Source organism: Phaethon lepturus, unplaced genomic scaffold (genome assembly GCF_000687285.1).
Source record: "Phaethon lepturus isolate BGI_N335 unplaced genomic scaffold, ASM68728v1 scaffold15073, whole genome shotgun sequence".
NCBI classification, from domain to species: Eukaryota; Metazoa; Chordata; class Aves; order Phaethontiformes; family Phaethontidae; genus Phaethon; species Phaethon lepturus.
This window is the reverse complement of record NW_010528500.1, coordinates 4,940-27,735: the sequence shown is the minus strand read 5'-3', so window position 1 is coordinate 27,735 and position 22,796 is coordinate 4,940. Positions and strand designations below refer to the sequence as shown.

General features: G+C 44.9%; 1 protein-coding gene across 1 annotated transcript in view; it reads right to left on the bottom strand.

Moving 5' to 3' along the window:
- The window catches only part of LOC104618170 (exostosin-1-like), a gene marked incomplete at its 3' end in the record, with an annotated part of 28,858 nt that extends 10,747 nt beyond the window's left edge, over positions 1–18,111 (bottom strand). The window contains exons 1-6 of the mRNA XM_010283693.1: positions 18,094–18,111; positions 15,134–15,258; positions 14,146–14,157; positions 12,076–12,169; positions 8,331–8,438; positions 4,462–4,581 (exon numbers count right to left, since the gene is read on the bottom strand). Coding sequence (XP_010281995.1) covers positions 4,462–4,581; positions 8,331–8,438; positions 12,076–12,169; positions 14,146–14,157; positions 15,134–15,258; positions 18,094–18,111 — 477 coding nt within the window. The remainder of the gene's footprint in view (positions 1–4,461; positions 4,582–8,330; positions 8,439–12,075; positions 12,170–14,145; positions 14,158–15,133; positions 15,259–18,093) is intronic.
- Between the last annotated feature and the right edge of the window lie 4,685 nt (positions 18,112–22,796).

The window sequence follows — 22,796 nt, the reverse complement described above, 5'->3', positions numbered from 1 at the left end:
ATAATGAGAGCATTCAAAACCACAAAGACTTTCAGCAAATCAGGCTGCACTAATTATTCACTTTTGCTTAATTATAAAGGGATATTAGCATTCAGATACATTACTGATTCCACATCTCAGTTCTGCAACAGCTCCTTGTTGGATGAAACAGAAAAAGATCTTCTGGCAACTACTTTCTGTCTCCGTAGAGGGCCACAAAGATGGATTCCTAGATTTTTTTAGGTCAGAACAGATTGCTAGGTCATCTACTTTATCATCTAGGATACTACAAGCCACCAAAGAAAAGATACAAGGCTGTACATATAAAACTAATTACAGTTACTTCATATCAGACGCCTGTATGCAAGAACCATAGTGGTTCTTACACCAGTGGGAGCTTTTTCAAACTTGCTGCAAAGGCCTAACAAGATTCAGCAGTGGGAAGCTGTAACTGGGCAAACTCAGCCTCCAAGTAAGATGCAACTTCCTAAGCACAATCTGCGGTTGGGCCACACGTTCTTACAGATTTACCTTCCCCCCAGAGCATCAGAGGTTGGCAGGTGTTGGCTCAAGTGCCAAGACCATGTTGGTTCTCTTAACCTACTGTCTCTGGCCTTAACATAGGCATATCTGGGTGAAACTCTATGGCTCTGAAGTTGGACTAAATCTGATCCCTCATCATTCATTCTGGCCTTAAAATCTACGGAACTGAAGAAGGTATATACCCACAGCACAAGAAACCCAAAAGCATGCAAAAAGACCCAACATAAGCTGAACAAAAGCAGCTGCTGGAGTATAAACAAGCTAAAATCTGTGTAAGCAGCCGAGTTCATGGACATTTGGTCAAAACAGAACATGAATAAGTGCTGCCACAAGCAGTGGTTTTCCTGGAATTTTTGATTGCCATGACGAAAAAACATTAAAACAGCAGTCACATTGTGCTAGACAATCCACTGCTGGTGGCAATATATGTACTGCTAAACTGGGGCAAATGTTAGGTGTTTGCATGCTTGTCTGAATTTTGCCTACAGCCAATTACCATAGCTAATATGCAGCAATTAGCTCACAGGAGTAAGTTAATTTATCTTTTTCCTTGGTCTCAACATAACAGACTTAGGACTGTATTTCCATCACTGATAAGAGCGGATCTGAATATTTCTGTTTGGAAAGTTAGGTGTACCAGTTGTCAGATCTCCTGCATGGTAGTGGGGAGAGGAAAAAAAAGACGGTGACTGCTGTTTCTCCATCTGCAAGTTATGCCACTAAACAAAGACAGAACCTAGGCAGTACATATTTTTGAGTGTTTACCACAAAGCCTAAATATTACAGCTCCCTCCTCCTGCCTTCTCAGAAACGGGGCATAATCAGATAAGGAGAAGTCTGTGAATTTACATGGTCAGGAGGTTTTCACAGACGGTGGAGTTTTCCACTGCGCCGGTAGCCAACAAGGCTGCAGGGAAAACACATGGCTCGCATTCAACGCCGCCTCAGCGCACGCGGAGCGAGCGCGGCGCTAAGACGGAGCAGGGCCCCGGTGCCACGCAGCACACGCAGCCTTTGGTGCGTGTCAGGCACACCAGACTCACCAGCGCGGTTCCGCACGAGGCTGGGGAGCTGGCCTCGGTGATTTATCACCGTTAACAAATGGAGGATTAATTTATCGCACTCTTAGTCTACATAAGAAACTTAGCTGTCTGTCATGATGGAGAGGAGAAAAGTCAACTTGGCAGAAAGAGAACAGAAAAGTATAAAAAAAGGATAACATGGAGGACCAATCAATTAAAATGCAGAGTGTATAGCGTTGCACATATTGCAGAGACAGACAGCAGCTACATGCTCTCTCCAATGATGAGGCATGACAGGAAGTTTAATAAGAGAAGGAAGGGGTTAGGATCTCTGGAAAGAGCTCCCTTTTCTTTTCTGAATTCATTAATAGCCCAATATTTTTGTCTCCCTCGTCCTCACACTTCAAAAAGTTCACATATTGCCTTAATCATTGCTGCTTCTCAACATGCCCCGGCCAAGCATCAAACACTTCTTGTCTGTACTTTGTGCTGCCTCTCTCCCCTCCTCTTCCCGAGCGGAGGACTGAGCATGCCGCACAGGGATTTAGGGATGTTTTGGGTTTGTTTTCAGAGAAGACCAAGCTGAAAAAGTGCAGATATACTGGAGCATGCGTCCGGATGGCGTTTGCAGCAGCCCACTGCTGCGCTGCCAGTGCTCCCACTCACCAGCCTGCAGCAGACACTCATGAACATCGTTCCCTAACCCACACCGTGTCCACGGCACTGGGCAGTTCCTCTGTGCCTGCAATATGGGGTTGCTGGCCAGATGATTCAAACCTCTCAATTTGGACTATGAGCTGTTTGGCTTAGGCCATCAAATGCTGTGAGAAGATCACGGATCTTAAAACGTGACTTAATGTTTTCAGAGGTGTCCAGGATAAAGGGCAGAGGAGAGCTGTGATGTCCTTGCAGACACCTGAGTTTGTGAAGACTTTTTCTGTACCGATAGCACGGGTGGACATGTACCAGCACTGCAGTCAGCAGGCGGGTGATTACTCTGATGATATCTAGCATCATCAGAGCACTCTGACACAACAGCGTTACAACAGAAAATAGATAACATCCACCAGAAAAAAATACACCTGTTAGGAATTTACTTCCAGGCATCAGTTTTTAAGAGGAGGATAAACTGCTTGCAAATTTTGGACACCAAAAATCACTCTCAACTCTCTTATTCCTTTTCTAAGGAAACTTAACTCAGGACTTCACTTAGGCAGGTTGAAATGTGAAACGAGTATCTGTTCATAAGAAAAGAATCCCTCTCAGCTTTCTCAAAAATTTCTGACAGTCCTGAATTAAAAAACAAGCAAAAAACCCCTCAAACCAAAACCACCCTCACAAACAAATGAAAAAAACCCTGCAAGACCAGGCATACATTACTGGATTTCATTAAATTAAACCTTCCGGGAAGATTTTTGTTTTCTCTTTAGTTTTTCACCTCTGAGCAGGAACTCCAGCTTGGTGGTTGCCCAGCTGCTTCAGCTTTATTACGGGTTTTGCCGTTCCCTGGGCACCTGCGGCCACATGGGTCGACGTGTCCCAGAGCAGCGCTTAACGACACATCTGCGAGCGCCGGAGCTCGGTGTGACGGACACCACGGCTGCGGGGGCTGCAGGCGACGCTCCCTCGAGGGCAGCCCCGGCACAGGCAGGAGAGGGGCAGCGAGCAGAGCCGTGCGTCCCTCTCCTCTTAGCAATCCCTAACGTAGGGAAGGGGCAGACGGTACGTGAGGCAGCCCGATTGTCCTTATGGGTACTTTTGTAAGGGCAGAGTAGGCTGTGAGCGCCGGCACATGGTCTTCCAGCTTTGCTAGGTCCTGGTGTGGGCTGTGATAATGATCACTCCCTCATCAGCGCCTATGGGGAGCTGGAGGATGCCGAGCAGCTCCCAACAGGCAGCACAGATGAAGACATGCTCTTCCGGGGGAGGAGAGCGTTGCAACGACGGCTATGCCAGGGGCTCCGGAAACGTTCCCTGGCTGGTTTTTCTTCACTGGCATAGAAAAACCTAAGGGACTGCCTTGCAGCAGCTGGAGGTGGATCAGCCACGGGCAACCTGTACTGCAGGCAGCAGCGCTCATTTGCAGTTTTCAGGGGAAAGCAGGCACAGCGGGAAATGTGGAGCTTTACAACTGTGCACAAGGATGAATGCAATTGCAGAAGCGTTAGCGTAAGATGAATGCATTTGAACCTACAAAGTGAGCCACTTTCAGTGGTAAAAGTGTGTAAAAAATTTATGTGCAAAATTGCAAAACAATTAGAAGAGAAACCTGCTTTTGAAATTGTAGCCTGGGCCCTACTTCTAAAGACCCTTTCATGTCTCCTCTGTCTCTGAATTCAGAAAGGATTCTCTCCAGATTTGAGATCATCTGTCTCCCTGTTTAATAGCAGTCTAATTATGATTATTTATTAATATTTTGTAAGGATGATCAGGCCTTTCACTTATCCTGTGTATGAAGATAAGACACCATGACTTACAAGCCCCCCTCTTTCCTTTAGCCAGACCAACAGCCCCAGCACAAGACATCAAAATATTAAGGAATGGTCAAAGAAGAGGTTTACAGTAATATTTTTTCCAAAATTAATTCCAGAAAGGTTTCTTAAAGAAACACATTCACCGCCAATGACAAGGATCGTGATTCATAAACCATAAAGCCTTGTGAAGGCAAGATCACACACGACAACTTTTGCATGTGCCGGGTAGCTCCCATTTCACTGTGTCAGTTTTCTAACGTGGATTCCAATAATGAAGAAAGTATTTCCTTAGGGAAAAAAACTTATCAAGATGCCAAGCTTTTTTCCCAGTGACCAATTGCATGTCATGAAAACCAAGGTCTGACACTGGCTGAGGACAGGAGCAGCTGGACAGGTATGGAAACCTCACTGCTTGGCCAAGGCCCCAGACAATTTTTACTCACCTCTAGTGTAGTCAATACAATCTTCTCAACTGAAGAAAAATAAGCCTCCCACAAGAACTGTGTCTGCTGTCTAAGTGCTAGGATTTTATCCTGATGGATAGACCTGATTGTAGAAGGAATCTGTAATACAAGATGTAATATAGTCAGAAGCTTCAGAAAACAACGCAATCTCATCAAATTAATACGCTGCTGACAAGCCCTCTCCTCTATTAGCAAGCTGCACACCTTCAGCGCTCCTGTCCGACAGAGATGCGTGTGTCAACAGTTAAAGCCTTGATGTAAAACGAATGAGACACAACCCTTTATAACCTTTGGTACTGAATATATGAATTTTTTTTTCATCTGCTTTCTTTTAGCTTTTGGTTATTTTATGGTAAGAAAAGCTCCCCCTTGCCAGCGCTGTGGCGTGGCGCCGTGAGGAGCTCCTCCATACATCCCTCATGCACAAAGCTTTTCATGGACTGGTATTTTAACAAACTAGTACCTGCAGGTCTTGAGCGTCCAACAACAATCCCCACCCTCAAAGTATATTAAAGAGATCTGGAATTGCATTTACCGCAGCATGGCAACACTAAGTGCCCTAAGGAAAACATAGCAACATCTTAAGTAAGACTCCACTTTTTCGGAGCCTGTGGATCACACTGCATTTTACTAATTACTGTGGGTGGAAAGAATAATGTCTCTCACACCACCTGTTATTCACAAGGGAAAACACGGCTTCCTTTTCCTCCTCTCCATTAAATCAAAACATTAATTCTGGTATAAGTTGCCTTACAAATAAAACAAAAATTGTCCTGCTGCAGTGCTTTGCCATTTAAAAAAGTAACTTCTCACTGGATCAGAAGAGGAGGGCTTCCTTCTATGTCTTTCTCCATCCCCACATCTGCATTGGAAGGAAACTAATGTACATATGTGTCGTTGCTTAACTTCTTAGGATCTCGACCAAGGCCTCCAGTACACCACTTTGACAATGCAAATTGACATTATGAAGGGAATTTAACTGCAATTTGCTTCAGTTACAAGGGCTACTCACAGCATCAGAAAGGCATCTAGGATACGTTGCTGATTTGTGTTCATTTCTTTCTAGGAATGAAGAGTTGTGCTTTTGCGCCTACTTTTTGGGGATTTCAAATTAGGCCACCTCATTCTCAGACTCCCACCATTTCTCATGAATCTTTTACCTAAGTCGTGTTGTAAGAGCATATACCTGGGCTGTGTGTTGCATTTTGCACATCCCAGCTTAATCTGAAGTTTACCTGCATCCCACCACATCCCACCCTTTCCTGACCAGAACACACTTTGCTTATTCCTAAAATATTCTGAGAGGTGGCAGTGATCATTAGTTGCTTTCACATGCTCCCAAATCAAATGATTTCACGTGAAACATTTTCCTGAACAAAATTTGAGATTTTAAGAATTTATATGCAAAAAATTTCCACAAGAATTAGTAAATTCTTTACTGCATAGTTTGCATCCAGGTCTGGACACTGTGTCCAAAAGGACCATGGCTCCACAGGGTGCAGTGTCAGATGGGACATCTCTACTCTCTAAACCCTTCATCTCTTAGACCTTCATCTACAGAATTTGAGCTTATTGAGACTTAGCACTACAGCAAGGTGGAACAGAAGAAAATGGTCAGACTGTCGAAGTTAGGACTTCATGTTCCTTCGCTATAGGCCCTTTGGGTAAAATATAGGTCTTTAGGTAAAATATTCCCTGCAAAACTAGTATGAAAGATAGAAGCTAAAAACATGTATTAGTATATGTTTTTCTAACCGATCATGTCAGAAATAGTAACGTGACGCACTAAATAACTGCAGCAAGTTTCATCTTTTTGGGTGCATATTCTTTCTTTTCCTTACTTTTCCAGTAAATTCCAATAAGCAGAGGGATAATGAGCATGACCTATACTGGCTCTACACAGGTGTGTATTACTGACACCCAGGATCATTATCAGCAGCAAATACAAGATCAAAGTCACTTCACAGCGGTGTTATGGCATTTTTTCTATAAACTTAAAACATTTAATTGCATTATGCGCAACCTTGCGTGTGTGTGCAAATATGCGTGTGTGCGTACGTGCGTGAGCAACAAATAAAACCAATACACATTCCCAACTACGCCTTTAGAAAGGGAAGGCTGCTCTGACTGTGAAGGTTCCTGCCAGAAGCTGTGATTTTACAGACCACACCATGCTTGCGAGTGCCTGCAAACACAGCGCCAAGGTTAAAAAAAAGCCTCGGTGTCCGCTGCGTTACAACAGCTGGAAAGAAAAATCAGAGCTCCCATTTTAACTGCGTTTGCCTATTAGTTATTAATCTACTTGTCCAGAAAGACAAGTGGGAAAAATGATGTATTAATACTAATCTGGCAGGATTACACTGGACTTATTAGAAGGGGATGACGTCTTAATAAAAGGTCATTTCATTAATAAGTAGGGGGAAGGGAAAAACCACCCTGCGCAAATAAATGCAGAAAGGCTGGATTAAGCTCTCCCAGTGCTATGATGGGGAGAATATGCAAATAAAAACAGCCGAGCTGCTCTCAAACAGGAAATGAAAAACTGTAACATAACAAAAACGCTTCCCAGAGCAGACATTCAGGCCCTCTGCCAGCTCTTTAAAAACACTGTTAATAACGGTGCAGTAGCTGTTCAATATGGAAGCAGCTGTGAAGAGAACGAATGGCATGTTACCGGAAAGCATGAAGATCAGCAAATTGGTATTATTTAAAGAGAGAAATAATTTTCCTCAGAAAAATGTGCTGTCCACAGAAGCAAAAATCAAATGGCCCTTGTATATTTGCAGCTTGTATCACACATAGGAGAACAGGCAGCACTTTGCAAGGCTTGCTAGGCCACCTCTTCACAAATATTTACTTCTTCAGACAAGCAAATAGGCATCTAATGAGATTTTCAAAGGTATTTCATTCTTGGGGTGCCAAGATGCCTATGCCTTTGAAGGCTTCTCTCTGTGGATGACCATAGCTTGCCACTTTGGAAATGCTGAGTTAAATTCAACCATTAAAAAAACCCTGTTAGTGGCTACTTTGTGGTCGTTTCAGATCTTGTGGATCTCAGCTTCATGCTGGGCAACAGCATTTCATCAAATGCTACTTTGGGGAAACCAATTTTGCAATAATTTCTCCTAACATCAACTTCTCCACATACTTTAGAGAACGTATTTAGCCTATAAAACCCACTAGGGAAACAGGAAAAAAAAATCCAGCGAATTTAAAACCAAAGTAGGTGCTGAAGGTAGCGGGGAATTTCTAATTTCTCAGCCCACTTTTGTTCCATGATCTCAAGGAGATTACCAATAAGCGACATGAACGCTGCTTCAGAAAGCGGTATTACGTGTCCCAGGCATCAGGAAAGGGACAGATTCTGCTTCCTGCAAAACTGTGAAGTGGTAACCCCTGCCTGAGGAAATACCTGCTTTCCTGAGGAGTCCCTTCAGCACCTGCCAGCCAGACGCACAGCGCTGGAGGGACACCTGAGGATAAGCCATTTCTGAAGGAAATGAGCAGAACCTGCCTTCAAATGTTTTCTCTCTTATCACAGCACCCGTTCCAGGACAGCTCTGCCTCAGAGAGGCATCCAGGTGCTCCACACCAGAAGAGATTTCATGCTCTTAGGAAAAATAAATGTCTAAAGCGTGTAAGAATGTGGCCTGGTGGCTGCAATGACCTTCAGGCCAAAAAATGAATGATGTCATATTAAATGAGTTCATAGCCGGTGTGACACAGACAATCCCTTCATGATAAAAATTCTTTTACAGCCTTGACCTTTTGGATTCATCTTCCCTGTCCATTTAGATGGCGGCAGCAATAATCAACTGATCCACTGAAGGCCGCGGTCTTTTTCTTACCTGTAATAACAATCTCTCATCGCCTATGACGGCGGCTTGGTTCCAATCAATCACTTCCGAGAACGGCAACTCCCATCCGTTGCTGAGCATAACCGGGACGCAGGCGGCCTGCACGCAGACGAAGGCATGGCAGTCGTTAGCGGGTACCCAAAGACTAGGGCAAGCCTTGAGGTTTGCACCAACACCATGGCCGTTGCTTTCTGCACAAGCTCAGAAGGAGAGGCCACACGGCAAAGGATACCAGAAGCTAGAGGCCACAGGAGAGCAGCCCATATGTTTATGGTTTTCCATTTTGTGCTTATTCCTACTCACTGAAAGGTGGGGTTTGCATGGAGAGTGACATTTGAAATCTGGTGCTTACGCTGCCAGACAAGGGCAGAACTGTTAAAATGCTGCGGATGTAACACTGGAGAATTTAATACAAAATGATGGCCTCCCTCGCTGCTTTGTGAGCCATTCAGCAGGGAGCAAACTCCCTCAAGTTTTATAATATGATGCAAGACAACCCTGCAGAAAACACAGGTCATATTTAATTCTGGTGGGATGGAGCGCACCCTCAGCAAGTTTGCAGATGACACCAAGCTGAGTGCTGTGGTTGACACACCTGAGGGACGGGATGCCATCCAGAGGGACTTGGACAAGCTCAAGGAATGGGCCTGTGTGAACATCATGAGGTTCAACAAGGCCAAGTGCAGGGTCCTGCACCTGGGTCAAGGCAACCCCCAGTACCAGTACAGGCTGGGGGATGAAGGGATTCAGAGCAGCCCTGCTGAGAAGGACTTGGGGGTGCTGGGGGATGAAAAGCTGGACATGAGCCAGCAATGGGCACTCGCAGCCCTGAAGACCAACCGTCTCCGGGGCTGCATCCAAAGCAGCGTGGCCAGCAGGTCGAGGGAGGGGATTCTGCCCCTCTGCTCTGCTCTGGTGAGACCCCACCTGGAGTCCTGCATCCAGCTCTGGAGCCCTCAGCACAGGAAAGACATGGACCTGTTGGAGTGGGTCCAGAGGAGGCCACAAAAATGATCAGACGGATGGAACACCTCTGCTGTGAGGACAGGCTGAGAGAGTTGGAGTTGTTCAGCCTGCAGAAGACAAGGCTCTGGGGAGACCTTACTGCAGCCTTCCAGTACTTACAGGGGGCTTGTAAGAAAGATGGGGACAGACTTTTTAGCAGGGCCTGTAGCGATAGGACAAGGGGTGATGGTTTTAAACTAAAAGAGGGCAGGTTTCAACTAGATTTAAGGAAGAAATTTTTGACAATGAGGGTGGTGAAACCCTGGCCCAGGTTTCCCAGAGAGGTGGTAGATGCCCCATCCCTGGCAACATTCCAGGTCAGGTTGGACGGGGCTCTGAGCAACCTGATCTAGTTGAAGATGTCCCTGCTCATTGCAAGGGGATTGGACTAGATGACCTTTAAAGGTTCCTTCCAACCCAAACTAGTCTATGTTTCTATGATTCCAGAGCACATTTTCCACTAAGGAGGAGTGATTTCCCTATCCTGTTTGGTATCAGCTCTCCAAACAGAGGCAACTGCACAAACACAACTCATCTGTCATCACCTGTCTACAGAAATAAGAATTGCTTTCTATCTTAAAACAAACAAAAAGCGTACACATTTAGTATCTATTTCATACCAGTATGATCTGTCTAAATTATTTAATCTTTTACGAGGTGCGCGAGTTCCTCTGCAGAGACAGCAAGCGTGTGCATATTCAGTAAATAGGGCAGTATTTCCATAAACAAACAATTGCCACGACGTTCTGGTCTGCTGGATCACAACATATGATCCAAACCAAAAACCTCCTGATGTGATGAAAGAACCTATTACCAGAGGATCTGCATCGAGCCTGTGCTCTGGTTCAGCTTCTTTTGGATTAAGCCAAGCTTAAGTGCTCTGAATTTGGTCCAGACTAGGGTTCAGACCAAAAGGTGGTATAAAGGGGAACCTTTCAGACTGCTGTATCTTCCTTGGTAACATGTATTACACACAGGATCTTAGACTGGTCAAGCCTCTGCATGACAGTAGTGCTTATAATGTGTAAAGAGCTGTGATCTTCTGTAAGGAAATGACATTAGTGCACGAAAAAAGCCAACCAGAAAATACTTAGCAATGTGTTTTCATGTTTAAAACATTCCACTAATGCGGACTACATCTTTCAGCATGTCCTGGAGCCAGACAGAAATTGGGAATTCATCATAATCAGTGAATACTGCTGCTAGCCTGCTAGGAAAATCCTCAGTGCCTGCAGCTTATCACCATCGACCTGGAGCCTCCAAGTTCTGTACAGTGAGGTCCGCTCCCTGCTTTCTTCTCCTGAGATGATGTATCTAACAGAAGCTGCATGACTGGTGTCCCAGATGACAGAATAGCTGAGCAGTGCTCTTCAGGAGGATCTGAAGTGACTTGTCATCCCAAATAAGCCAGTCCCACTTCTTCCTCCGAAGAGGCTGGAGCAGGAACAGCACTTTGCAGGCTATTAATCTACTCCTGAGCAGGAGCAAAGAGGTAAGTCACAGTCCAGAACTTGGATGTCAAATGTGACAGTAGGTGTGGGGTTCAGTGGTTAAACCAGTGCATTTGGGATGCGCGAGGGTGTCCAAGAAACCCATCAAAGGCTGGCAGACATGACACAGGATCTACTGGAGACCTTCTGGAGAAGCAGCAGAAAGCCAGAAGGGTACGCCCGGGCTTCTAAAATGACATTATACACCTACACTTAGGTACCTGAGTCCTGCTCTGCATTGCAGTAAACAGCACTCTTGAATAGTGGCTCGGACATTTTGTGCTTGATGAAGAAAAGTGGTGTGATGCTATTCATTAACAGCTTTACTGCCAATGCTGGGATACTTCCCAAATGGCAAAAGGACACCTCGGGCCAGGACCTTCATTTGCGATCTCACTGACACCAAGAAGCACCTCAGCCTCCCCTTCCCAGCCCCTATGGAAATCCAGATGCCAGTCAGAGAGGGGAGCTGCAGCATCTCCCAAGATGCTCTGTATGGCTGACTGAAGATCCAGGACCCCAGCGTTGAGCTGATGCTTGCCAAAAAAAGGTCATGCCGGCTGCAGCCAGAGTAGGTCAGTGTCAGGCTCGATCCCTGTGCTGCCAAGCCCTGCTGCTGCAGTGACTCAGGAGACCCTTTGCATTGCTCTCTGCTGCTGGATAACAGCAAAAAAGGGAGACCACTAACCAAAAAAATTTTTAAACAGTGAAGGGGATTCAGGTGCTGTCCCAGACATGCTGTGAGCTCCCTGAGATCAGCCTATGAGATCCACCTTCATGTGAAGCTTCCATCTGGGGCTTTGCAACCTCCAGGCCACCTCCTGCATGTTCAGCAAGCACCATCTCAGGACAGGCAATGCATAAGCAGGTCTGTTTTGGCTAAGTGAAAACAAAAAAGTTATTTTTACTGCCCCGGGGCTTACTTGTAGAGGCCAGTGTCTCCCACGGGAAGTCTCACAGCTTGCTAAAATACTGCTCTAAACCGGTCCAACCTCTCAGCCTCACCACATCCGGGGAAACCCTTTTCCTGGAGGTAACACAATTCAACCTTCAGATGAGCTCAGTGCTCAGCCCCTCCTGGGAAGAAGCTGCCAATTGCTCCAGAAGTATGAATAGAGGCTTTTGCAAAGTGGATTACTGTCCACTAGGGAAATGAAACACATTTCCCTCCTCCCAACCTCGTTGCTATTGCATGCTGAGTTGCAGCCAGCGTAGTCCATGCTTTAAACTGCAGCTCTTACCTGCAAGGCTTCCAGAAACCTGAAAGAGCCAAGCCTGCGGCCACGGGGAACCAGACAGAAAGTGGCATTGTGCAGCATTTCACGGTAATCATACCTAACAAGAACAGGGGAGAAAAGAGAAAATTCAATTAGTGGTGAGTTCTAGAGTAACTGAGCATGAAAATGCAAACAGCTGTTGAGACACATCTGGATAAAATCATCCCCGACCAAGACTGCTCACCACCAGGTTAACTAGCTCCCTCCGCGCATGCGTGTGCCAGCCATCTCCCCGGCTCCTTTTTGTTCATCCTCAGGAGCAACCACCATGGGAGAGAGCTGGGGAGAGTGGTAAAGAAACCGAGAAGGAAGGAAATAATTTTGCCTTTGCAATAATCAGCCATTTCTATATAACCAGGTGTGCATGAGTTCTAACAACAAACTTGTCCTAAATATTTTGATAACCAAAGCATTGTTGCGGCACTTCTGTGACCCTGATTTCTACTCAGATTTAGTCGAAGTCATGCACAACTGTGTTCATTTCTGGCAAGAGGTTTGTACAAAGCAAAAAATATTCAAACTGTGCCAAAGAAACCTTCCCTTATCAAGAAGGCACTAAAAAGGAACAGGGGTTTACTGTGACTCACTTGGTGGTTATTGACAAGTGTGGTGAGAGTGATAAACTGCTGAAGTTTGGCAATTAACTACATGGCTGCAATGATCCCTGTTCCTCCAAATTAAAACTTTAAGTGCTTATAGACACTCTTGGGTTTTTTTCCTATTCCATCAATCACCTCAAAACCATTCACCAAAATCACACATCAAATCCTAACAGTTTCCAGCCTGTTGTTAGCTAATTGTACCCCTGGCAAACCCATGGAACTGTGAATGGCCTCGACCTCCTCTGAGACAAAAGGATCCAGATTAAACACCCTCTGTTCTCCAGTGTCCTGGACACATGTTATTTTGACAGTAACTTGTGTCACTGAAATTTTCTAACACTAATAATCTAATGTAACCATAGCCTGCAGGCAGGGCAACTTTTTTTGTATGTGTGTATATGTGTATGTATATACATAAGTATACGACTGTATTTTATATGTAAAAAAGTCCGGATCTACGTTTGTATTCTCACACAGGCCAGACAGATGGGAGTAAGCCAATTTTCAATTATAAGCTCCGTCTTTAGGAAAAGACATCTTGCAAAGGCCCATTTGCTTAAACAAGCGTGTATAGCTAATTTGCACAAGAAAAGGTCACTGTGAATGGATTAAGATTATCTCCACTGAGAGTAAAATAAAAACCCTTGTTGCATTAATTAAAACTCCAAAACAGACTTCAAAGTACTTTTTTTTTTTTTTAATCGCATCTCAACTTTGGTTAAAATACATATATGCATATTCCATCCAAGCGGCAGCAATTTCTTTTTCTCCGTGTGGGATATTGATTGGCAGCCATACCCCAGCTCACCCGCCAGCAGTGACACAGCACACGGGGAAAATATTAGGAAACTGGAATACCCTCCCCCCAAAAAAAAGCCGTTTTTAAGCATTCCTTTTTTACATACTGAGAGGTCTGAAGCTTATCGCATTCACTGTATATTGTAGGATGGAAAATGTTAATAAATACCAAAAATAGAACACCCCGTAGGGCTAGAATACACGAGTCAGAAGTCCCCCATCATTAGCTAGCTAAAAATGTAAAATCCTGTTAATACCCCGGAATGCAACAATATCCACGGAACATCGATGGCAGAACCAGAACACAAAGAAAAGCAGAGAACGAGGCCAGCGCAAGTGAGTCCTCCACATGCCAGTGACATCTTGTATTGGGCACTTTTCCTTTCATATCTAATTTTCTGATATTAGGATAGATTTACAAAGAGAAACAAAAAAGAAAAGGCTTTTGTTGACCATTTCCCACCTGGAAACCAGTTAGTGGTTTACTCCCATTTGTGTGTTTTAAAGCCTAACGTGATTTATTACTGAGCTCATGAACAGCACGGTTCATGGACATCAAGCAATTTATCTACATCATACATACACAGAGAGCCTCATCCTAACCTTGATGTATGGGCACAAAATTTCCACTCACTTCAGGGAGAACCTGCAAATACAACAAGAGCAAACCCAGAGTAAAGCAGTATCCACCGAGAGCTGCTGCAGCGAATGAATTGCACCAGAGATTCTTCTCATGAACAAATTTCTCTGCAATTTCAACCCAAATGTTTTCAGGTGACTCGACATGACCTTTGAGCACACTGCTAAGGGACTGACTTCCAGTTTAATCCCCCTCAGTGACCACTCCAGGATCAAGCATCTATCTGCAATCCTTAAAGACAAGGTGCTGGTTTTACACCTACTAGTTCATGGGTAGCACGCAAAGCAACGGGGGCACCCTGCCTTAGCCGAAAGAGAGAAGACAGCCCAGAAAGTTTAAATACGAATTCAGAAATGCCTTTCACACAACGCGTGTAGCCAGCCACAAATACATAAACATCTCTGTCAAGCTGCAAGCATAGCTTTGTAATTTGAAGCATCGCTTGCGGAGGAAATCGTTTACATGTACCAAACAGTACTTTAGAGTCGAGTTTGCAGCACAGACTATTTCATATTTTTCTCAGTCTGCCAGCAGTATTTGGAGGAGACCTTGGCCACAGAAACGTCACCTGGTGAATGAAGCTCCAAGCCACAGGCCATGGGGGACAGAAGGCATCAGGGCAACCCCCAGTTTCAGGCTCCTTCCCATTCAGCCCCATAGGAACCACACATGCAGTGCAAGGTTTGAGTTTTGCCAGTGTTTTGTTGGGGTGGGAAGATTTCTTATGTACAGTTGGCATTTTTTTCCACATAGGAAGCATACACGTCCCCCCTGAAAGCATCTCTGCACGTCCCTTCACTCTGACTTGAAATGCTTTCAGTGAAAACAGTGAGATAATCTCCATGATTAAAGGTAGGTGTCCGAGTTAAATCTTTGCTGGACTTGAAATTTCTCCTTCACTTGTCCAGGAGAGAAATGGGAGCTGGCGCAGACATCCAGGAAGCCCCTCTCAGCTACAGCAGGACACTTGTACATTAAGTACCGATCTGGCATCAGTATCGCATCAATGACGGGCTTCATTTCCCCACCATCTTCACTGACTAATCTCAACAAGACCTCAGGGAGGCAATGAAGTACTATCACCCCGCTCACAACTGGTGGAGGGGCCTTAAGCCACAGAGAAAATAGTGAAGTGTTTTAGAAGAGGTTCTTCCAGAGCCACCTCTTCCTCCTCTCCCCTGGCAACGGGAGTTACATCTGTTTTCAGAACGACTTATTTCCATTAGCCGGTAACATCTGAAGAAGGCAGGGAGATTTGTTACGGTCTCCCAGCTTGCATGGCTGTGGTTTCGGAAACCTGGGGCTGCCAGCTTGTGGGGACAGCTCTGCGTTACCTGCCTATCCGGACGCTCTGGTTTTACCCAGCTACGGAGGTTCTCCAGGCTCCACTCACAGCTGAGGAACTGGAGCAAAGACCAGCGCCGTGGGGCACGGCGCGGGCGGCCGGCCGGGCACGTCTGCCTTCCTTGTGCTGCTTTAGTGTCGCGCTCCTTCTGGCACTTTCCTTTACTGCTGGCTGTTCATCTTCCTGAGCATTCCCTGTAGGAAAGCTCTGAGAGGAGTCCTCTGCTTTGCTCGGAGGGTATTTATTTCCAGAAAGCTCCTGGTTTCCATGTTAGAAGACTGCTGGCGAGAGGGGGCACATGCTTATTGCTCATATCCCTGTGTTCCATCACTCCGCACGCTTGCACGGAGGTGACATTTTACTGCCAATTTTAGGGTCGGCTTGGCCTGGGCCTCAGCTGCATCATTCAAACATGTTAAAATCCAAAATGCATATGCCTTTAAAATGACAGGTCGGGCTTTAAAACTAAAATAGCCACAGATTTAACCCAAAGCTGTCATCCCTCTGTACAGCCAACAGTGTGTTTTATTAACATTCAGGCTCCCTTCCATAATGATGAAGTGCACCTTGTCCACAGCTAATACCTTTTTAGGCAGCATAAACAAATAGCTCTGTTTGTAATCAATTCTAACTTATTCACACTTCATAACTGAAGTATCTCCTCCCTGTTACCACCCAGAGCTGGGAAAACATGTTCGTCCCCATATATCACGCAGGTATAAAACACCGCAACGCCGTGTGAGCAATCATCTGAAGGGGAAATGCTGCTCAGCCAAATGCTGTTACCATTTTAACTTCTTGATCCAACACATTGCGTCTGTCTTCTTCCCCCACTCCGCTTTTTTTTTCTTCTGATGTGCCGACCTTGTCAATCAGCACGTGGATTAGAGGGCTGCTTGGGATTCCTGGTTCACCATTATCCCAAGGAGCCCGGGCAGGCTGCAGAGGCTCTGCAGTGACTAATCAGCCATGCCGTACATTCCTTCTTACAGCTTAAGCATTTCCCCATGTCACTACACTTGAGAGATTATAAACTAGCCTGGGAAACATTCTCACTACGAATTTTAATATAAACTATTTTTTTCCAAAGCCACATCATCAGCACCATTGCCTGAAGAGAGGTCTAAAAAGATGTTGGCTGTTTAGACCAGCAGATACGTCCAGCTACCCAGATGTAATGATTATCATACTTTATCCAGCTATATGTCACCTGTCACGTAGGAATCACAAAGCAGCATACATATTTTCTTATCTAATCCTCTGAAAACTGATACAGGATACCATCACCATTCCCATTTCACAGATGGAAAACCTGAGATACAGATGACTGGTGGCTTATCCAGCAGCTAGACAGACCTTAGGAACGCTAACCCCAGCGTCCTCACCCGCCTCCCTCCTCTCCAGCGATGCGGCACTTGCCAAAAAGCAGCTGGACATTATGACTATCAAAATTCAGATGGAAATATAGGAGCAGAACCCAAACCAAATACAACAGGTTTAACCCAGCAGTACGTATTTGAACAGTGCCACACATAACCCATCTTTTGGAAGATGCTGGAGCTCATCTTTGGCAAGGAGTATCAGCACATACCGCTGTAGATGTCAGATGGGACTTGAGCTGTTTCTTTCTTTCCCGAGCCAAAAATTGTGATGGCACTTAACCAAATACGTCCAGGGCTCCCTCCCCGGATCTGCAAGCCCACGAACACACACTGCATCTTCCAAAAGTCTCTGCATCAGTTCAAGTTCTACAACAAAGACAGATATTAAACACCTACAACGCAAGGCTAAATGGTGGAGCGTTTCCCAGTTTTCCAGTATATTCCATCTCAGCTATTAACCAATCGGCCAGTTTTCCATGTGCAAATGCTTAGTGCAGATGGCTCTGAACTACTGGCTGGAGAGCCTGAAAAGAAACCCACTCTGTCACATGGAGCGTCTCGTTGCCTGGTTTCCATTAAGGTATGTTGGCTTTTAAATAAACTGTCAAGTAAAACTTGGCATTGAAAACACCAAGTGAGTAACTGTCTTTGTAGAAAAGCTGACAGCTCAGCTGTGTGTCAGATAGATAGCTGCCCAAGACTGCGCTCGAAAGGCTAACGCATCCTACTTGGAAGGGTGCCGTCGCCGAGAACTGCTTGCTTTCAGATTTACGGCTGTGCAATGCTTTGGGGTGATCTTAATGCCGGTTAACAGGCTACTGGCTGGCAGTTCATCTCCCTCTCCGCAAGTGCTGGTTCTGGAATTAGAAAGTTTGGAGGTGCAAAAACATAATTGGAAAACTTTTTTTTTTCCCCCTGCTTAAAGGGCTAATTGATTTCACAGGTGTTTAATTATCATTTGCTGTGAGATAATACCTTGTAGTGCCATAAAAAATGGATTTAATTTTCAAGTGCTTGCAAAACCATTGCCAAAGCCAAGTTAGAGCTAAAGCTAGATAATTATTCTATAAATCAAACACACTGCCTCCTTTCTTTGAAATTTTTAATACTTGGCTATAATGATATCTGACGACCTTGAAACTAACATAAAAAGGATTTTCTTGCCAAGTGCTGAAAGGCAGCCACTGGAGTATTTCTTTCAGCTGGGTTCATTACCGCAGCTGCCGCCGCCATGCTGCCCTGGCTGCAGGACTCCAAGGGATACTATGGTGTAGATACAGCAGCAGCGTGTGTCAACAGTGATTTTGGCACACAGTTAACGGCTGAGCACAGGTATGAGTACAGGTATTCAAATTAATGAAATTCCTGCATGATTCTTCTTGGCCTGGCAATGGAAATGAAACTCTGCAAACATTCAGCAACTAACGTCAACGTACAACTGGCTACTCCTTTCCATGCCAGCATCTTCTTTTAGTTCAGAAGGTTGGATTAACAAAGAAAAACAGGGAAGTAGAGTTTTCACTTCAACGTACTGCTAAAGGAACTTTGTTACAGTTTAGATGGACAGTAACCACTGGAATTTAAATCATCTTTAAAGTCTTCAGTGACATCATGGTTGGATTCAGTTCACTTGCATATTATGCACAGAAACACTGGGATCACAAGCCATTAAAGTCAATGTACATTCTAACAAATACAAATGCTCTAACAATTTTTGTCTAAATATTTACACAGCATGCCCTGTAAATCTCCAAGGTGCATGCAAAGCATGCACAACATTTGGAGTGCCAAATATTGCCCAGTTGGCTCCCAGTGTGGTGGTTACACCACCTAGAACAAGTACTCTTATACGGTAGCAAATGTGGTCTCACCAACATCACTTGATGTCTAAAGACATTATTTAACAAGTGTGCCAGAGAGGGTCCCTAAGTAGTGTGTCAGAGGCAGACCTTGCCGAGGTGCCTCTCAGGCAGCGTTACGCCCCACTTACCAGCAACCTGCTAATAGCATCGTGTGGCACTTCTTCTAAAACCAAACGCTGGCTCCTAGGCTTTGAAGTCCTCTAAGTGCCCGTTTCACAGCAGCACCTCGCTGTGCTGGCAGCAAGAAAGCTCACCACACGCCTGAATAAGAAAAGTCCAAGAGGAAGCAAATGCACTCCTCGCTCATAACTTCCAAGGAATGTAAATGCAGCACCACGTATCGTGAATTCAATACCCTCTAGGTTGGTGGGAAAGCGTTGAAGATGCTGATGCTCGCACATGCGGATGCACGCACAGGAACAGAGTCACAGGGTAAGATTTTATGAGGACCCGCCTCCACTGCCATCCCCTCTGAAGTGACATAAACGTGTATGAATCCTCTTTGCCTGAAATGTGCCCCTCAGCCCATCAAGCTACTGGACCCTTACAAGGTAAAGGTGAGGCCAACCTGTTAAGATATCCAGTGGTTAGGGCAGGCTCTTTCTAGCAGGATTCTTCTAACAATAAATTACACCAACAATTTGCATCTTTATGGTACCTCTACCTTGCCATTTCCTGGAGATCACAAACTCCTTTTTGAATATTTTAATATAAAGAACCTCGGCCTGCTGGCAGGAGAACAAGACAGCATCTCCATTTCACTGATGGGGAAACTGCCATGCAGCCTGAACTTGGGCTTCATATACTCAGCCTTGTTCCCCTGTACTCTGCACAGAAAAATGCAGGAATAAGTTGAAAGCAGTATTTAACTCTTGACCGTGTGCTTTGGTATTTCAATAGAGAACTAATATCCTGGGCTGCATCCAAAGCAGCGTGGCCAGCAGGTCAAGGGAGGGGATTCTGCCCCTCTACTCTGCTCTGGTGAGACCCCACCTGGAGTCCTGGATCCAGCTCTGGAGCCCTCAGCACAGCAAAGACATGGGCCTGTTGGAGCGGGTCCAGAGGAGGCCAGAACAAGTGATCAGAGGGATGGAACAGCTCTGCTGTGAGGACAGGCTGAGAGAGTTGGGGCTGTTCAGCCTGGAGAAGAGAAGGCTCCGGGGAGTCCTTATTGTAGCCTTCCAGCACTTAAAGGGGGCTTCTAAGAAAGACAGAGAGACTTTTTAGCAGGGCCTGTCGTGACAGAAAAAGGGGCAACACTTTTAAACTAAAAATTGGTAGATTTAGATCAGATATAAGGAAGACTTATTTTACAATGAGGGTGGTGAAACATTGGCACAGGTTGCCCAGAGAAGCTGTGGATGCCCCATCGATGGAGTGTTCAAGGCCAGGTAGGACGGGGCTCTGAGCAACCTGCTCTAGTTGAAGTTTTCCTTGCTCACTGCACAGGAGTTGGACTAGGTGACCTTTAAAGGTCTCTCCCAACCCAAATCATTCTGTGATTCTCACTTTTAAAACTGGGAGTATTATATTCTGTCCTTCACAGAGTGACTTTGTTCAGACTTTAGCCTTCTCCTGCAGTGAAGCAGTGTCAAACACTTGTCCTAAATAACCCCATCTGGTCCTATTAACCGACCTCACATGCTGTGACAGTCCAGCTGTGAACATCTTTGGGGTAATTTCCCACTGCAAAGCCAGTTTTCTTATTGATTTATTCTCTAACTTAAAAAGAAAAAGAAGCCCACTACTGGAATTTCAGTTATTAAAGCATCAGTTTGGATTAAAGACCCAAACAAAGAAAATCCATCCTGCATTTTCTGAACAAAGAAACAAATTTTATCTCATCTGCCACCCACTCTAATTTTGAGATTACAGGACATACCTGAAAGCCTCAGAGTGCAGAGAAATAGAAGACTTATTGTGAGATCTCTCACCTGTCAACACCTGCTGGCTCTGAAGCCAATGACTCCCTCCTGCCTGTCAAAAAAAAAAACAAAACCAGCCTCCAAATCTTTCTTAATTATTTTAAAATAGCTCTTTATTGAGAACTTGAGGTTAAAAAATGCTGAAGAGGATCAGTTTTCTAGAGTTTCATGCTTCAGTATCTGGGGCTACTGAATGTTTTAACTAATCTAGAGAGAGAAATGGTTGACTACATGCCCTGGATGATACAATATGAGTAAAACCAGTGCTCTGCACCCCTTCATGCCACAGTCCAATAACTGGACCCAGCAGAGTCCAGAGGACTCTGGCGTAAAGAACACCACCCTCTCCTTGAAGCTGCCTGTAGGACTGGGACTTCAGCAGGGTCGTAGAGGAAGTACAGACCCCTGAAGATCAAATGAGAAGGGGGTATTGTTTCTCTTCTTGCTTTGAATTTCTGGCTGAGCTCTTTACCACACGATTTAGAATAGTCCTTATGAAGCTTATCATTTTCTATTCAGCTCCACAGATTTTCCCATTACGGCTATCGAGCTCCTAAGTGGCTTGTTGGCATCTTTAAAAGTTATAGTCCTCCAGACACAACATCTAAAAATGGAAAGCAAAGATGATGTGCAATACTGGCTCTAATTATGCAGGAGTTCATTTCTATGAATGACTGGATTTGTTTCCAAAAAAAAAAAAAAAAGAGGGACTTTACACAGGAACTGTTGGCAGAGCCCCATGTTGTCTAGGCATGCTGACCCAAAATGTGACCATGCTTGGAGGAAAAATTAGTTCAGTAACTCCATGGAACAATGTTGAATGAAATAGAGAAGTGATTTATTTTTACTCATAAGAAGTCAGTTGCAGCTTAGTCCTCGGAGTGGTAACATCACAACTTATCTAGGTACTTCAATATTTTGGTTGTTTATTAGTTCTTGTATTTGCCTTCATCTCAGGATCTCAAAGTATTTTCTTTCTGCTTTATACAAATGAGACAAAGCTACCTCAAAAATGGGAGTAGGACTCAAAATGTGTGTGGGGAAGAACCCTAATTCTGTGTGTTTAGGTTTTGTAGCATTGAACTTTAGGGTGAAATCTCAGCACTGTTACAGTCCAGGGTGGGTTTCCACTGACAGATAGTGGGTGCTGATCTTCTGGACTTAATGAGGACTAACTTCTGCAATAAAGCAGTGCAGGAGTGTGAACTCTGGAAGGGCAGGAAACTCCACAAATTTTTTCCCTTTTGCAGTCAAGACTGAGTATTAAAATAATTTTCATGTTCTAAGAAGGGGAAAAGAGGAGATAGCAGGAAGAAATAAAAAAAATGCACTGATAATTGTTTTTCAGTGATGCTTCCCATTCCTGTCCTCAGTTTTGTTAACATAAAGCTAAATCAGGCCATCCCATGTACCGTTTGAGAACTGGGACTGCGGTTCACAGCGCGGCCAGGTAAAACGGGATCTGTCACTCCACAGATCTGCTCCTTCTCTACGCTCGCTCACTTCTGCTGACTACAGTAAAATCAAAGTTTTCTCTTATTTGTTCTTCTCAGCAGAAAAGGCCGCTAGAACAACAGCATGGCTCCTCTGCATCACCAAGTCCCCTTCGGAGCCAGACTCTCCTCCTGAGTCAGAGGAAAACACGAGCCGCACACCATTAAGTGTAAGATTAGAATTGCAGCTGCCTTTTGTTAGGTGGGTTTTACCTTTTATAGGGTTGATTAGGCAACTCCAGAGGTCTTCAGTTGATGTTACACCAGATCAGGGTGACTATATTCCATTCAGTAGGGCTGGAGAGTCCTACCCACTTTCAACAGGCCAAGGGGTAATGGTTTCAAACTGAAAGAGGGTAGGTTAAGATGGGGTATAAGGAAGAAATTTTTTACACTGAGGGTGGTGAGACCCTGGAAGAGGTTGCCCAGAGGAGTTGTGGATGCTCCATCATTGGAAATGTTCAAGGTCAAGTTGGCTGGGGCTTTGAGCAAACTGATCTATTGAAAGATGTCCCTGTCCACAGCAAGGGGGCTGGACTAGATGATCTTTGAAGGTCCCTTCCAACTCAAACCTTTCTATGGTTCTACAATTGCCCATGGTGGCCCATGGGACTTTCAGGTCCCAGCCTGAGCATGCA